Source organism: Musca autumnalis, unplaced genomic scaffold, assembly GCF_047663935.1.
Source record: "Musca autumnalis isolate F117 unplaced genomic scaffold, ASM4766393v1 scaffold_3, whole genome shotgun sequence".
NCBI classification, from domain to species: Eukaryota; Metazoa; Arthropoda; class Insecta; order Diptera; family Muscidae; genus Musca; species Musca autumnalis.
This window is the reverse complement of record NW_027411866.1, coordinates 103,555,145-103,571,763: the sequence shown is the minus strand read 5'-3', so window position 1 is coordinate 103,571,763 and position 16,619 is coordinate 103,555,145. Positions and strand designations below refer to the sequence as shown.

Genomic DNA, 16,619 nt, shown 5'->3' with positions numbered 1-16,619 from the left:
AGTTGGTGAAAATGACATGCCGAAGCATTGGTGAAAATGACATGTCAAAGCATTGGTGTAAAAGCAAGGACTGGAAAATTAACCCAGCAAAATGTTCGATGCCAAAGATGCCATTCAATCATGGGTGCAAGTGATCTGGCATGTCATCTTTTTAGCATCTTCATCGATGAATTTTATATGAGCGTGGACCCCAAAAGATGCTATTCATTTTTGGATCCAAGGCATGCCATTTACACCAATGCTTTGACATGTCATTTTCACCAATGCTCTGGCATGTCATTTCCACCAATGCTTTGGCATGTCATTTTCACTAACCCTTTGCAATGACATTACCATTACGACGAGAGTTTTAACAACGTTGGTTGCGATTTCGAGTCTCCGACAACATCAAGCCTATTGTACGAGTAAATAATGAATCTTATATACTTAGAAAAATGTGTATAAATAAAAACACAAAATTCATATCTATTGGATCGAATGCGTTCAAATGCGGATGAAAAGATCGGATCTTTCACGACTTCCTTTGCAGATCGGATCTTTCACGACTTCGTTTGAACCAATGTAAAAGATGCCATGAAATCACGTCATTGCATGCAACCCCTTCCTTCAAATTTTGCTGGGAAGTTAACAAATCAAATGATACATTTCTTTTTGTCTTTTTGGAACGCTTCAAAACGGCAAGAAAATTTAAATTATATTTCCCCTCTGCTGTTAAGAAAATCAGTTCTAGCTGAGCGCCATCTGTATTTTATTTTTCATACATAAGATAAGAGTTGCCACTACAAATATCAACTAAATGGAATTTTGTACCTTTTTTACAGCACTGAACACACATTTCTTAGCAACGTTGATTATTTAAGTACTCTCATCAATCCATCACGATACTGTACGTTCCCACAACAACACTGTAGAACAAAATGCTAATTTTTTATAAGTGATTAGACGACGAAGCGTCATTATTAATTGTAACAAAAGACATTAGGAATTAACAACTAAAAAAAGAAAATTATTTGCATTTCAAAAGAATTAATTACGGAGAATAAAAGGTGATAAAACAAATGTGACAAATGTGTATTGATATTAAAACAAAGAGAAAAAATCAAATAACATGAACATTCACATTCGATTCGGCAAAAAACGAGAACACCACTTTGGAGAAGACGGTCAAGGGAAAATTGTACAAAACAACAACTACAACTAGATAAAGTAAAACAGCAACAACAACAAATGCAATTTGCACTAAATAACTTTCTGTGGCCTACTAAAATAAAGGGCAGGAATACTAATTTGAATATGTACACACTCTCCTGACTCGGAAAGCGTAGTCAGCATTTTACCTGCGATAAAACATCAAATGTCAATGACTTAAGTGTGAATTTCTTCCGGTGTGCTTGTTGTTGTTGTATTTGTTGTTTAATTAAAACAAAGAGTTTGTGAAAAAAATCTAATAGGTGCGATAATTATTCTATGTAATTTACAATGTCTCAGTGACAGTGGCACATTATAATAATGCATTGTTGCTGTTATTTGCTGCTAGGCAAAGAAAAATGTACGCACAACCAACCATTCGCGAACATATTGACAAAGTAGAAAAAATAAGAGACGAGCAGACAGGGGCAATACCATCACAACACACCATAAACTTAACCTCAATTTGTTGTTAGAGAAGAAGACAAAAGTGATTTTTTTATTTGAACAAAAGATTGTTTTTCTTATTGGCAAATGTAATATGATATTGTGACAGTCTGAAAGTATTTAACATATTTTATTTGTTTACAGTTTCTGATTCATTTAAATTGAATTTATTCCTAATTCTTCTATTTGCAGTTCTTCCCACATTTTTATTACTAACAACGTAAAAAATCATGGGTAAAAATCATCAACCGGATAACTGGGATGATGGATCATCAGATTCTGGTGAAGAGAAATCAAGTCCAACTGCTGCCACACGTTCCTGCCCACATTTGAAAAGAGCTGTTGATGCGGCCAAGTTACGCAAATTGTTGAAAGGTACCGGCCTACTGTTGGACTGCACAGAATGTAATAAAATGGGTGTTGCTTCACCGGCTGCTGAGGCATCGCAAACGTCATTGGAATCACCATCAATGAGTTTTGAGTGTGATAACACTTTGTGGTTGTGTTTGAAATGTGGTTCACAGCTATGTGGTCGTTCCAAGAATCAACATGCTTTGCAACATTTTAAGGTAACTATTACAAGTGCATTTTATATTTGCTTTGGAGATGTATGGCAGGTAATGGCGGAATAAGTTCATATTTATAACCGGGCTCGACTGAAGAAAGCAGGCCTTTTTTGAGCCTTCTTTCCATTTTAAATATAAAGGCAGTAGCTTTGACATGCAAGTACAGCTGACAGATAACATATTAAGATTAGAAGCACCCTCCATATTCATATTGTCATGATTTTCTTGTAGAAGAAGATTTTGATTTTATGCAGATTTCGAGGGGAGTCTAAAGTCGAGTGATATTCAACCCAAAACTGTAAAAATCTAGAGAAAATTAACATGTTTAGTAGACGGCCTCATCTCCGACTTTTCTTCAAATACGGGCGATAGTTGGTAAAAGACTTTTACAAAATAAATCTGGTAGTGATTAACCTTTCACAGGAGAAGGCTATAGAATAGCAATGCAAACCTTTATCAAACACTTATCTTTTCACTCATACACATCCATATTTTTGTTTAAAATTTTCTCATTTTCTTTTTAGACACCCCGCTCGGATTCGCATGCTATAGCAATGAATACACGTTCCTTTAAAATATGGTGTTATGATTGTGACAATGATATCCAGCCAGATTCACGTAAAAATCTTCTTGATTGTGTGGAATTTGTAAAGGGTTTGGCGCAAAAACCACCTGTACAAAATGTCGAAAATATGATCTTGGGAGCATGGGAATCTTTACGTCCATTGGTGTCAACCGACGATACATTGGCACCAGCCGCAGCCACTGCTGCCAACAATACCATAAATACAACAAGCAATAATCTTACAGGAATAAATAAAGCCATACCATTGCCACCACCACCATTGTCTCCTATACCAGGTGTTGCCAAACGAACCAATACTGAGCCCTTGGTTACTTATAGTAATTTTAATAATCTACCTCCAATTATAACAACCGGAGGAGGGACATCAACTACTGGTAGTAGTTTAACTAATACATCTCATGGCATGCGAATAACAACATCACCATTGACTGAACCATTACCAAGAGTACGTGGTCTAACCAATTTGGGTAATACATGTTTCTTTAATGCTGTTATGCAATGTTTGGCCCAAACACCTTATCTATTGGATGTCTTAAGGGAATCAGCTGAGCCAGGAGAAGAGTATGAAATTCATACCTGATAATTGTTTTCCGTGTTTTGTTATATATTTCCTTTTATTTCCACAGGTTTACTCTACCTGGTGGTGTATTTGACACCAAGGATGATGAGGAATTAAAATTGCCACCAATTAAGGGTACTCTGTCGGCTTGGGGTGGTTTAACGTCAGCCTTGGCCAATGCTCTGGAAGAATTGCAGTCCGGAGGTCAGTATTAAATTTATCAATTTTATCAAAGCTTGTTATATATTTATTTAACGGGTTTTAGGCGGCGTCTTCAATCCCAGCAAACTTTTTGATAAACTTTGCGCCAAATGTCCGCAATTTCAAGGCGGTGACCAACATGATTCTCATGAACTCCTTAGGCATTTGTTGGAAAGTGTCAGGTAAGTTTTTTAAAACACTGTAGGCGATTTAGTTGGCAACTATCTTCTATAGGAGGTGACTTCCATTTTCTGTAGGAGAAGGCGCCGTATGAATATGCATCATCTGTAGAAGTCGGCACCCATATAGGAGCCATATTTTGTAGAAGAAGGCTCCTATATTGGGGCCCATTTTCCATAAAAAATGTCGCTTATGTAGGATTTCATCTTCTGTAGAAGAAGCCACCCACATAGGCGTCAATCTTTCGTAAAAGAAGGAGAAGGCTCCCGTCCCTGTAAAATAATTGGCCCCCATATTCTGTAAAATAATGCACGGTACATGCGTCCATCTGAAAAGGAAGACGTTAATCTTCTGTTGAATGCGTCCATTCTCTGTAGAAAAAGGCACCCATATTCTGTAGAAGAAGTCGAACGTCCAAGTCCAAGAAGATGACGCCGATATAAGCGGTCATCTGTATTATTTCATTTTCCGTTGCTAACGGGAGAATATAATGGACGGATACTTTAGACCCAAAAACTAAATCACTGGTCCTGTTTTTTCTCACTTTCAGATCTGAAGATCTAAAACGTTATCAACGTGTCATCCTACAAAATCTCGGTTATAAAGATCAGGACATCAAATCCGTTTCCGAAGATATGAAAAGAAAATGTAAAATTTATGGTAATCAAGCTGCAGATCGTATACTTATGCCGGAACAAGTATTTCGTGGCTTCTTAGTGTCGACATTAACATGCCAAGATTGCTACAATATCAGTTCAAGACATGAATACTTTTTGGATATGTCATTGCCTGTCAGTGTTGAATCGCAACCACCGGCAATGAGACGTAAAACATCTCCCGACAATGCCAATTCATTTTATTTACATCCTGCCCCAGCAACATCACCCACGGGTCCAACAAAGTCTCAGCTCAAAAAAGAGGCGAAAAAGGAACGTAAAGCTAAACGACATGCTAAGCATCAGCATACAAAACAAATGCAAAAGCTTGGCTCAGCCGAGGGATCAAATGGCACTGGCGCTCCTGGTGGGGCTGGTGATGGAGATAATGCCAATAATACTGATAATGCTGCGGCACCCATTATTGGTTGCGCCACCAGAGAAGAGGCTGCTGATAAGACCACATCAGCATGGTCCGCAGCTTCTTCATCTTCTGCGGAACAATCGGATGCAGATGTTGAAGATAATCTTTTAGATGACAATGACAAGTGTCCCACAAAACCTTTAAATACCTCAACAAGTGCGAAAAGCGGCAACAACAATATAGATCGAAATGGTAATAATCAAGTAACAAGTCCTGTTGAAAAACGTGGAGATTCGCCGGAAAATATGGACAAGGATTCGCTGGATGAAGACGAAAATGGTGAGTACTGCTTTCGTACTAAAGCCCTTCTTTACTTCTTCTTATTTCTTAAATTTCCTACATTTAGATTCCGGTATTGCCACAAGCCCTGCAAATGCTGGTGGTGCTAGTTTCCCTGCCTCCTCGGCATCAAACTCTGAAACAAATGGTGATACGACTGCAGTTGAAACCAAAGCTACAAATAGCGTCTTAACATTGGGTCTCAACGAAGAGGGTGCAAATCGTGTTAAGCAATTAATCAATGAAATTAATACAGATGTAACAACAACACTTACAAATGGTGAACTTAAAGCTAATGATAATGGTGATACTCCTGCTGCCATGCAATCTGTAATCAATCAATTGGATCGCCTGCAAATCGAAAACGAAGAACTGCAACAAAAGAAGGCTGCTCGTGCCAAGGCGAAACGTGCTCGTACCCAAAGTTATTCTGACTGGAGTACCACAATTGCACCACGCTATCAATGTGGTGATGGCGAATGTTCGGTCCCATCATGTCTTAACAATTTCACAGCCGTGGAGTTGATGACAGGCAATAATAAAGTAGGCTGCGAAGCCTGTACAAAACGTATTAACGGCGATGATCCCAAGGCCAAGACCGTCAATACTAATGCCACTAAACAGTTCCTGATCTCTAGTCCGCCAGCTGTACTGATATTACATTTGAAACGTTTCCAATTGGGACAACGTTGTGTTTTCCGTAAGGTGACGCGACATGTTAGCTTCCCTATGATATTGGACATTGCACCATTCTGTGGTTCCAAAGTTAAGAATCTTCCCAACATCGATCGTAAACAAAAGAAACTTTTATATGCTCTTTATGGCGTGGTGGAACATTCGGGAGGCATGTATGGTGGTCATTATACGGCTTATGTTAAAGTGCGACCGAAACTCAATAAAGACGATAAACGTTGGAAATTCATACCACAAGGCAGCAAGGCTGAATTGGATCAAGATGATGAACAACGTAAAAAGCTGGACGAACTTTTGGCACGTGAAAAAGCCAGAGATTTACGCATGAAAGCAGCCAATGATAGTGATGATTTTTCAAATTCTTGTAGTAGCAGTTTAGAATCAGACACTTCCACATCTTCTGAACCTGACGATTCGTCTGTACCGAATTCACCCACATCACCTGGTCATAATGATGAAGCTGAGGGTGCTGTTGGTGGCATAGATGAGGCCATTAATGTCCAAGTGCCAATGGGTAAATGGTATTATGTTTCCGATTCTCGTGTCCAAGATGCCAGCGAAAGTGAAGTTTTAAAGGCCCAAGCATATTTGCTATTCTACGAACGTATTTATTAAAATTGAAACAACAGAAACAAAGAAACCAACCAACCCTAAACACCCTTCCGATTCACCATCACACCACAGCATTTTGAGATATGCATGCCCTATAATGGATGGCGGAAAAAAGTAAGTTTATAAGATTTTTTAATTTTGTGGTGGATTTGGTTTTAGTCGATTTATAAAATATTACCGACTAGTAACTTGTTTTCTACGGTGGCGACTTTTTGTTCTTGTAGCCAAAATTAGTGTAGAATTCCAAGTGACTTCTTTGTCACTTGAGTTTTCCATGAATGTTTTGTTCGTCCCGAATAGTATATGTTCTTATATCGCTGGCGGTTCAACAGCCTCCCACATTCACTTAAGCTATTTTCATTATCAAGTAAATCGTATAAATCTAAAATCATAAACCACTTTGCTACTTTGATTCTACTTAGTTTTGCATTAACGCAACACACTTCGACGAACTAAAATATATTTATATGCGTAACCTGAGTAGTTTTTATACCTTACACAACTATGTGGGGAGGGTATTATAAGTTGGTTTTGGCCAAAAAGTTTGTAACGCATCGAAATAATGGTCGTAGACCCATACTTATATATACCAAAATGAATGTCTCGACGAGCTGAGTCAATCTATGTGTGCCCGTCCGTCCGTCTGTCCATCTTAACCTTGTAATCACGCTACAGGTCGCAATTTTGATCGGCACGTCACCAAATTTTGGGTGTTGATAAGGGTCCCGGAGGGGAAGAAGCCTATTGATTTTGGTAATGGTTGAATAACATTCAGGGATCGGAATAGACAAAAAACTTGTTTGGTGAAAAAGTGGACGTTTTATTTCAAAGCGCCTATCTCCGCATCTATAAGGGGTATATCAAAATCAATGAAAGTAGAAAATGAAAGTAGAAAATATCACCTTTACAAGGATGTATAGTAAGTTGACGTAGGTGATCAAACAACGAAGATATCGCAATAGCCGCTAATACAACCCAACTTTTCATTTTTGCTATTTTAATTATAATGACGAATATCACAGCTTTGGAAGGGGAGCTTCCAAAAGCAAAGCCTGACTATGAAAGTAGAATATCCCACGTTTACAAATAACGGAGATATATGGGCAAAAACTTATTTGGAGAAAAGGTCAACGTTTTATTTCAAAGACAATATCTCTGTTTCTTTAAGATGTATATCAACAGCAAAATCTGGCAAGGGAAGTAGAAAATATCGCCTTTACAACGATGTAAAGTAGGTTGGCGAAGGTGGTCAAACAAGGGAGATACCACAATAGTCGGTATTACATCCAATTCTGACGTTTTTTGATCCAGGTCGTTATTTTGATCGGATGGTCACGAAATTTTGATTGCTTATGGGGGTCCCAGAGAGAAAGAGGCATATTATGTTTGGTGATAGTCGGATTATATTCCCTAAATGAAATGTTTACCAGTGAAAAGCTTATGCACAGGGGTGGTGGTGTAGGGTATCACATGGTCGGCCGCGTCCCGACTATAGCCTTTGCTCACTTGTTTTTTCTATATATTTTATCTTCACAGCAACGCTTAGTTGATCTTTTTTCAAAATTAAATTATACAGTTTGAATATCTATTAAAACCATTCAATTATTTGTTATTATCTCATGAACAATATTATACTTAAGTAGTTATTTCACTTGCCAATCAACCATTGAAAAAATATGTACTAAAACTATTAAAAATGCATTTGTTTTTATTTCATGATAATAATTCTAGTTGAGTGGTTATTTACTTGCCAAACACTCAGTTATTTATCATAATTAGAACTTATTTTTAAGATATTAATATTTTTTATGTATAACATGAAGCAGTCCAATTTGCAAAATAATTCTAATAAGTCATTCTATGAAATAAATAAGTAATGGGGTTTAAATCCAAAGTATGTTTGGACGAAGTCCGTTTCAGATTATTTGGACCGAGTTGGTCCAAAATTTGATTCTTGTAATATTTTGTCCAAACTTATGTTACGTTCGAAGATGGGCCATATTTGTCCACTTCTTCGGGAGTTACCATGTGGACCAATAAATTCAACAAGAACAGGGGCCTAATTCTCGAATCCGCTATCGTGAGTTTTTGTTCGAAGACAAATTACTATCGTTCGAAATTTTCTGATTCCCTTATATACGATCGTAATTATTTAGAAAAGTTATCGATACATATAGTTCCACTGTACAACACAAAAAATAATTACAAAATAAATCAGCCAGCTTATGAAAGAGGACTGCAAAAAAGATGACACGTGTATCGGCGTTTTGAAAGTTTACGTCGAAAAGTAGCCTAAATAGCAAATGAAGACTACGGTCTGAATTCGCATTTTGGATAACCTTGTTAAATTCGACTTGGTTTGCATCAAGCACATATGCTCTTCTTCACGAATTTATTATGAAAACACTTCAATAAGATATATTTTGTGCCCGCAGATAATGAAAATGTGAATAAAAACCGTAGAATATGGTTCTAAATCATATATCATGGTAGAACAAATATAAGGTAAAGTTAATACTACAACAAATACAACTCGAACAACAACCACAAAGGAATTTGTTTTTGTTTGTAACGTTACTGCCAGTTGTATATGTAAACAAAACAAGGAAATGTCTATAAATTATTGGAATTTAAAAAACTAATAATTTTTCACATTTGGTTGAATATTTTGGAAAACATGAATGAAAATTCGTTACATTTTAAATTTATATGTTTCCACATCATTCCACTAAATGCATAAATTCTAGCAGAAAGTAAAATTCTTGCAGAAAAGTTTGGGGTCGCTGGAAATTCATAGAAAAAGGAGAAGCTGTTTCAATGTTTTGTTTTAGAAATCAAAGAAGCACATGTTTATTAGGGCTTTATTTTTTTAATTTTAACAAAATACCTCACATATTAACAAACGTTGTATCGCCTCTACAAGCGGGGATTTACTGCGCGGCTTATCGTTCGAACTTGGAGGAGGTTACATATCATTAATATGAAGAAGTCTTTCTGGGAAATGTTTTTTTCCGAATGATATATTTTTTTCCCAAAAAATATATGTCCCTAATGTACATCGAAATAGAAATAAATGTATAAAATGTCATATGAAATTTGACACTAACGTTACAACCCAGTTCAGTCAGCTGTGCATTGCTGCTACCTTTTCTTGTTCTACCATGATCATATATCAAAAGCGACAGCTTATGAAACAAATTTCTTTTGTTCAGAGGCTCATAATGAAATTTTATTTGGAACATTTCTTCTTTTGACACAATCCCCAAAAAGTGAAGTATTTTAGGAGATTTCGGCACAGTATGAAAAAATTTTAATTAACGGTGTAAAAGTTTTACAAATAGTTTCTAACTATAATTAGATAGATTGTAACATCATTTTCTTAGCAAAGTTTTGTACATAGATATCTAGATTGTTCTGGGTCTTATAATGAAATTTTGTGTAGAATATTTCTTCTTTTAACACATTTCGTCTGAAACTAAATTTCATGCTGCTTTCATGCATCAACTCGAAAAAAGAACGAAACAAATTTATTCAAAAAATATTTGGGTGTTTTGTTGGCAAATTTGATCTATATATTTTCTTGGTATATACTGTAAATGCATATTTCATTTATTTGGCGACTTATAGTGAAATTTGATGGAGAATATTTTTGTCTTTGACGTCTTCTGTCTACACCATTTTCACATGTAATTCGAAGAATTTCAGTTGTAATTTGATTATTTCATTTGAAATTCGAAACATTTCACTTGTAATTTGAGAATTCCAATTGAATTTCCAATTATTTTATTTGTAATTTGAGAATTTAATTGAAATTCGAATTACTTCATTTGTAATTTGAATTTTTTCATTTGTAATTCGAATTATTTCATTTGAAATTCGAATTTTCCATTTGTAATTTGAATTTTTCTATTTGTAAATTGAAGTTTTTCATTTGGAGTTTCAAATGAAAAAAAAAATCAAATTACAAATGGAAAAATTCGAATTATAAATGAAATAACTCGAATATCAAATGTAATTCTCAAATTACAAATGAAATAATTCGAAATTCAATTGGAATTCTCAAATTACAAGTGAAATGTTTCGAATTACAACTGAAATTATTCGAATTATATGTGAAAATGGTGTAGAATAATGTTTTGTGGGACAAAACTTAATAAACTCAGATAAAGTACAACATTAACCCTAAAACGTGATTTTCCTTTGGGCAGATTCCTGGCGTTTCAGTACGATTAAGAGTTTTGGTGTATTCGGGGACCTATAGCAAAATTTTATGACAAATAATTTTAGAGAATATTTTGATCTGATGCGATCACATTTTAAAGGAGTTTTTAAACGTTTTTGATAAGAGGGACCAAAAATACCCGTTTAGTGACTCGCATAATTGTAAATTGTTGTCAGTAATATTGCCAAAGACACTTTATATCTAAAATGAAAGGATTCCAAGGAATCTGATGTCGAAAATTTTAAAACTTGTAGAAATGCCACGCCTATTTAGGCTACTTTCCGACGTAAACTTTCAAAACGCCGATACACGTGTCATCTTTTTTTCGGTCCTTTTTCATAATCTACTCGGGGTTTCTTGTAATTTTAACAACAGTTAAAAATTTTTTTTGTACTGTGTTATCGAACGGTGAAACATATGGTAAACGCGGACAAAAACTCGCAAGATTCCACTCGAAAATGTATTCGATAACGGATGCAGTAATCCAAATACTGAAAATATCGATTGAAATAACTCGATCACGTACGCGAGCATTAGGTCCCAGGTTGTGACCTGTTCTTAAGCCTAAATTTTTGAACTTTTTTTGGATAGTTCTCGAAGTACTCATTACAACAGTAAGGTTTTTGGAAAAACAACTCATATTAGCGTTTCTTTTTGATTATGTCTCACGCTGAAGGTATACGTTTTATAGTTTTGTAACATATACTCCAGCACGATTTATATACTCAAGCACGATTTATATATTTCTGCATGCGCTCAAACCTATTGTTGAAGCACTTTTTTCACTCCGAAACGTGGTTTTTGAACAACAGCATCTTCTGGCGACGAACCTAGACTTTTTTCTCGGCGTGAGGTGTATGGGCTGTACGCCGATTATCCATTAATTACACGTTTTGTCCGGTCAAAAGGCGCTGGTTTGTATCGAAGTGTGAGAGCTCACTTTGTCATGGTGCAAAATGATTCGTCTTGTTCGCGTGTCAAATTTCTTCGAAGACATCAAACAAATTATAGTATACCACTCAGAATTGGCCGTCCGGAATAGTCACAAAATTCCGCTCGAGAAACGTAGCTAGTTTTGCCGAAAAAACAGCCGGATATTGGCTTTAAGATTTAGATTTGAATCGTCTTCGAAGACCGTCATAGTCGATTGCTGTTTTGTTTCGGGCTCATACGCAGAGATATATGATTCGTCACCAGAAATAATCTTATAAATGTCTTTTAAAGTACGGCTATCTTTTTTTTTCAACATTTCTTTGCAACAATCGACAAAAGCCTTTTTTGACCGATTGTTAAATTGTACTGGATCCAACGAGGACAAACCTTTTTTACGGACAGATGTTCATTCAATATGGAATGTATGCTAGTGTATGAAATGCCAAAGGTGCTTCTATATAACGGTACGTCACATGACGATCTTTCATGATCAGTTCACACACGGCATCAATTGGGTATGTCACAAATTCCGTAATTCCATTTCGATCGTTTTTGTTTCAGCTTCTTCAGATTTCGATCGATTTGATGAAGTCCGAAGTTCAAAACATACAATTCCAAAGTGGTGGGAATCAGGAGCCTACGCGATCGAGTTATTTCGATCGATATTTTCAGTGTTGCTTTACGGCATCCGTTGTCGAATAGGGAATCTGAAAATTTCGATAGTTCGTAATATGGCTTCGAACAAAAAATCACAAGTCACTGTATACAACACAACACATGGTCTTACGTCAAACCATGGCACAATTACCAAGGTAGTGGCATCGTAAAGTGTTGAATATGTTATGTCAAAACTTTCTTTATGTTGTTGGGGAAATTGCAACAACAAAAATTTTTTTATAAAGGGATTTGATACTCCTGAAACTTATATACAGGGCAATCTTGAATAAAAATTCTGTGCGGAATTTGTTCCCTCATTTTTTATTTCCATATTTATGTTGAAAAAGGGCATATTTTAGTGCATAATTAATTGATTCTAGTAGTCTTCAACCTTTTTAGAGAATTTCACATTTTAAAATTATTTTCCGTGCGGAAAATTCCAATATTCATGATTGCCCTGATAGTATCCCTCGTATAATTAATCTGCTGTAATTCCATACTGACGAAGATAATTACCCTAAAGCTGTAAAGACCCTCCTGGATTTGGTCCAATCTTGACACATAGTAATCGTTCTTCCAAACTCATATCAAATTCGAAGAATATATTGACCCCACAAAATTCAAAATTTTAGCCATAAGAACAGGATGGACCTGTTCGCGGATAAATATAAATCTATATTTCGGATACAACAGTAATGTTTTTGGAATGCTAATAATGAAAATGTCACACGCTGACGGTATGTATATCCTTGTCGGCAAAGCCGACTTTGTATTGAATTTATGGGCCGATTCCGTACAGCGAGGCGAGTCATGTCGCGTCGTCTATCGTCTCTGCGACAAAATTTAAAAAATGCACTACGTACAGCGATAGAAAATAATCGTCGATAACAAGTTATTTTTATTTTTTTTTATTTGTTAGTAAAAATGAACGGCGACAGCTAATTTGTTGTCGCCGAAAAATGAACATTACGGCGACAAAATTTGACGTCGTCGTGCGACTTTTGCCATACGTAATGGAAAAATTGCAACTGGCAACGCGACACGACTCGCCTCGCTGTACGGAATCGGCCCATTAATTTCAACTAAAGTTGCTACAGCAATTCACTAACCTTATACATAATTACCCTTGCTGTTCAACCAGACTATACTAGTTTTCAAATTATTTTGGCTAGAGAGAGCCTAGTTTACGTTACCTTTAAGATTACAAAACAACATTTTGAATCTTTAGCGCCAGCCCTAAGTCATATTTATTATCGAGATATTATTAATAAATGCATTTTTCTTTCTCTTTCAGATTGTTTATCCCTTTGCTGTACTGTAACTGTGTGCATGGTAGCAGCATAAACTTTGATTTGGGAGACTTGATAATTTATTTTTATAGGTTATAAAGGACGTTTTTATATACATCAACAAAATCCAACCAATTTGGGATGAAATAAACGACGATGACTATTATAATAAAGAAAATTACAAAGTGATTAATGTGCGATCACTTTTTATTATTCCCCCCATTATTCTTAAAACATAGACTTTGAAAGAAAAAAAATTCTAATAATATTTATTATTGTTTAAACAAAACAAAGAACGATAAAAAACACAATTATGCTTTTATTGATTACAAAACGATGATGATATTCTACTCGCATCTTCCAACAAAAAAAGAAATAACAACAACAAACAAATAACAATTCTAGCAATTTATTTTATCGGTATGAACGCATTTCTAGTCTCGTTTATTTCGAGATTAATGTTAAATTGCTTGCAATTTGTCTGTTAATTATTTAGTTTATTTTATATACAATATTTTAATTTAGTTATTTTAAAGGATTAACTTTGGTTTTTAGCTAAAATTTATTTAATTTTTGTTGAATTTTTGAAAAATAAACAGAAGAAATTGTAAAACTATTTATGCTACTCTACTACTCAACTGTTCTCTGATTATGATACCTTCCTTCCTCTCGCTGTTGTCCTCTTTCCATAAAGAATTTATTTTGCTTTTATCCCTTCTCAACTACTACTTTGATTGAAATACATGAGACCGGTTCTGCACACACATATACGTTTACTTATGTAGAAAACGATTTTCAGATTAATTGAATTTAATTAAATATTGTAATACATACGTAACTACATATATTGTTTAATTGTTTACATTCTAAGATAATTATTGCTTATTATTATTATCAGTTTTTAAAATTTTAAGATAAAAAGTAAAGTGAAAAAAAACAAAAATAAACAACTCAACTATTTTAAAGTTTAAGAACATCTTTTTTATTGACAAAGCAAAAAAAAAAAAGAAATAATGGGATAACAACTGCAAGTTTAAATAGAGGCATTCAATCTACAAGTTCCATTACAATTTCCCATAATTATTTCAGAACATGATCGAACCCAGAAGAGGTACAAGATGGCGACTTTAAATCAATGAGTTTACAGACTGAAATATGAATAATTCGATGTAATTTTGTACATTTTTGTAATGATAGCTCGGCCTAATAGGTGCTTGATCTGTGGTTTGTATTTCAGGGATTTTGGTAATTTCTTAGGAATATCATAGAAAAAAATTACCGAGTTTGCTTTAATTTTTTTATTTTATTTTACTACTTTAAGATCAGCTTTAACAAACTATTGTGAAATTTCAAGCTAAATCACATCAACAATATCCATCAAAAATGGAACAATTTCCATGTTTACGATTGCCATAATGAATACCAGCAACTCCGCCGTGACCACGTGAATGACTTCCACTGTAACGACGAGGTGAAGCATGTCTCGAACCACAACAAGGTTGACAATGCAAATATTTACAATCGTACATTACTCCAGAAGCTGGAAGGTATTTTCTATAGAATGAATATTCATGACAAGCGGAATTTTCACAGTCGTCACTATCACTGGATGATGGACTTGTACTGCGGCGGCCATTATCAATACAAGACGCCGTTGAAGTAATTTTATTAATTTGTAATAGAAAAAAATAGAAAAAAATTACCGAGTTTGCTTTAATTTTTTTATTTTATTTTACTACTTTAAGATCAGCTTTAACAAACTATTGTGAAATTTCAAGCTAAATCACATCAACAATATCCATCAAAAATGGAACAATTTCCATGTTTACGATTGCCATAATGAATACCAGCAACTCCGCCGTGACCACGTGAATGACTTCCACTGTAACGACGAGGTGAAGCATGTCTCGAACCACAACAAGGTTGACAATGCAAATATTTACAATCGTACATTACTCCAGAAGCTGGAAGGTATTTTCTATAGAATGAATATTCATGACAAGCGGAATTTTCACAGTCGTCACTATCACTGGATGATGGACTTGTACTGCGGCGGCCATTATCAATACAAGACGCCGTTGAAGTAATTTTATTAATTTGTAAAATGTCCATAACTTCCTGCAGCAATGTTTGCGCTTGACTGGCCTTTTTCATAGCTTTATGCCATTTGATAGCAATTTCCTGGGAATTACTTGCCTTTGGGGTTTCTGCTTCTTTTGCTACCGCTTGATGTAAAGTCTCAGAATCTTTGAGGATTGTTGACGATTCTTGTTCCAGAGAAAGTTGATTATTTGGGGCCATGTTTACCTAATCGAGTATATGAACATTTTATTAGTAATCGTCGTCGTTATTGTATCGACTACGTACCTTAGTCCCAGAATAATGACTAGTTTTTAAATTGTGTTTTCAATTTTTATAGCATAGCATAGTGATCTTGAACGCAATTATGTGTTAATAGTGTTTCCCTTATTGTTAATTATGTGCATAGCCATTGACTCTTTGTGATGAGGGTACATGCTAAACTACACATTGTTGCAATTGATGAATATCTCCTTGCTTTATGCAGATGATCAATATGTAGAAATTATTAAGCCAAGACAGGAGAAGGGATTTATAACTATTTTCACTGGGCAAAAGTCTAACTTTTAAACAAGGAGAACAACTTTTTTCGGCACTAAATATTTTTGAAGCATTTTTTATAAGAAAATCCATGGTACAAAAATCTAGAAGGTAGGGCAGGTTCGAAAAAGTTATGAAAAATGTGGCCTGGGTGTATTTGCTTATTCTGTTACCATTCCCGGTTGTTCGGGTAACTAGGTAATAACTAGCAATTTTGCTGGCTACTGGTAAACACAACTAGTTACCACCCAATCAACTCGAAATGCTATAGACTGGTGAATTTAACATGGGGATGTCATATGAGGGGGTCTATTGTCCCCTCAATGCATTACCAGGGGCCTAATTACGTGTTTCGATTCGATCGAGTATTTGCTCGTAAAAAAAATTGTCGACACGAAAATAAAACGGCATGATGGTTCTCGATCGAAATATTTCATAGGTTGTTTCAAGAGTAACCGGTAATCATGATACAATAAGAAGGTAGCAGCAACTGCCGTTTTTGGTAACA

The 16,619-nt window shown here is 35.3% G+C and overlaps 1 protein-coding gene across 2 annotated transcripts; it reads left to right on the top strand.

The window, feature by feature from the left end:
• Positions 1-846: 846 nt before the first annotated feature.
• Usp16-45 (ubiquitin specific protease 16/45) lies at positions 847-14,463 on the top strand. 2 transcript variants are annotated; one of them, XM_073973344.1, is made up of 8 exons: positions 847-1,046; positions 1,828-2,204; positions 2,726-3,348; positions 3,414-3,550; positions 3,612-3,729; positions 4,278-5,086; positions 5,154-6,505; positions 13,498-14,463. In XM_073973344.1, the coding sequence occupies exons 2-7, from the start codon at positions 1,866-1,868 to the stop codon at positions 6,392-6,394; spliced, it is 3,267 nt and encodes a 1,088-aa protein (XP_073829445.1). In that variant the 5' UTR covers positions 847-1,046; positions 1,828-1,865; the 3' UTR covers positions 6,395-6,505; positions 13,498-14,463. The 2 variants fall into 2 exon arrangements, with proteins under 2 accessions (XP_073829445.1, XP_073829446.1); XM_073973345.1 differs by having other exon boundaries at positions 908-1,451.
• Positions 14,464-16,619: the final 2,156 nt, after the last annotated feature.

What these genes read in the sequence shown, in the direction of transcription:
- Usp16-45 (XM_073973344.1), top strand. Translation starts at nt 1,866, where the DNA reads ATGGGTAAAAATCATCAACCGGATAACTGGGATGATGGATCATCAGAT. An exon ending in CATTTGTTGGAAAGTGTCAG is followed by an intron (nt 3,730 to 4,277) that starts GTAAGTTTTTTA and finishes TCTCACTTTCAG; the next exon opens with ATCTGAAGATCTAAAACGTT. An exon ending in GCTGGATGAAGACGAAAATG is followed by an intron (nt 5,087 to 5,153) that starts GTGAGTACTGCT and finishes TCCTACATTTAG; the next exon opens with ATTCCGGTATTGCCACAAGC.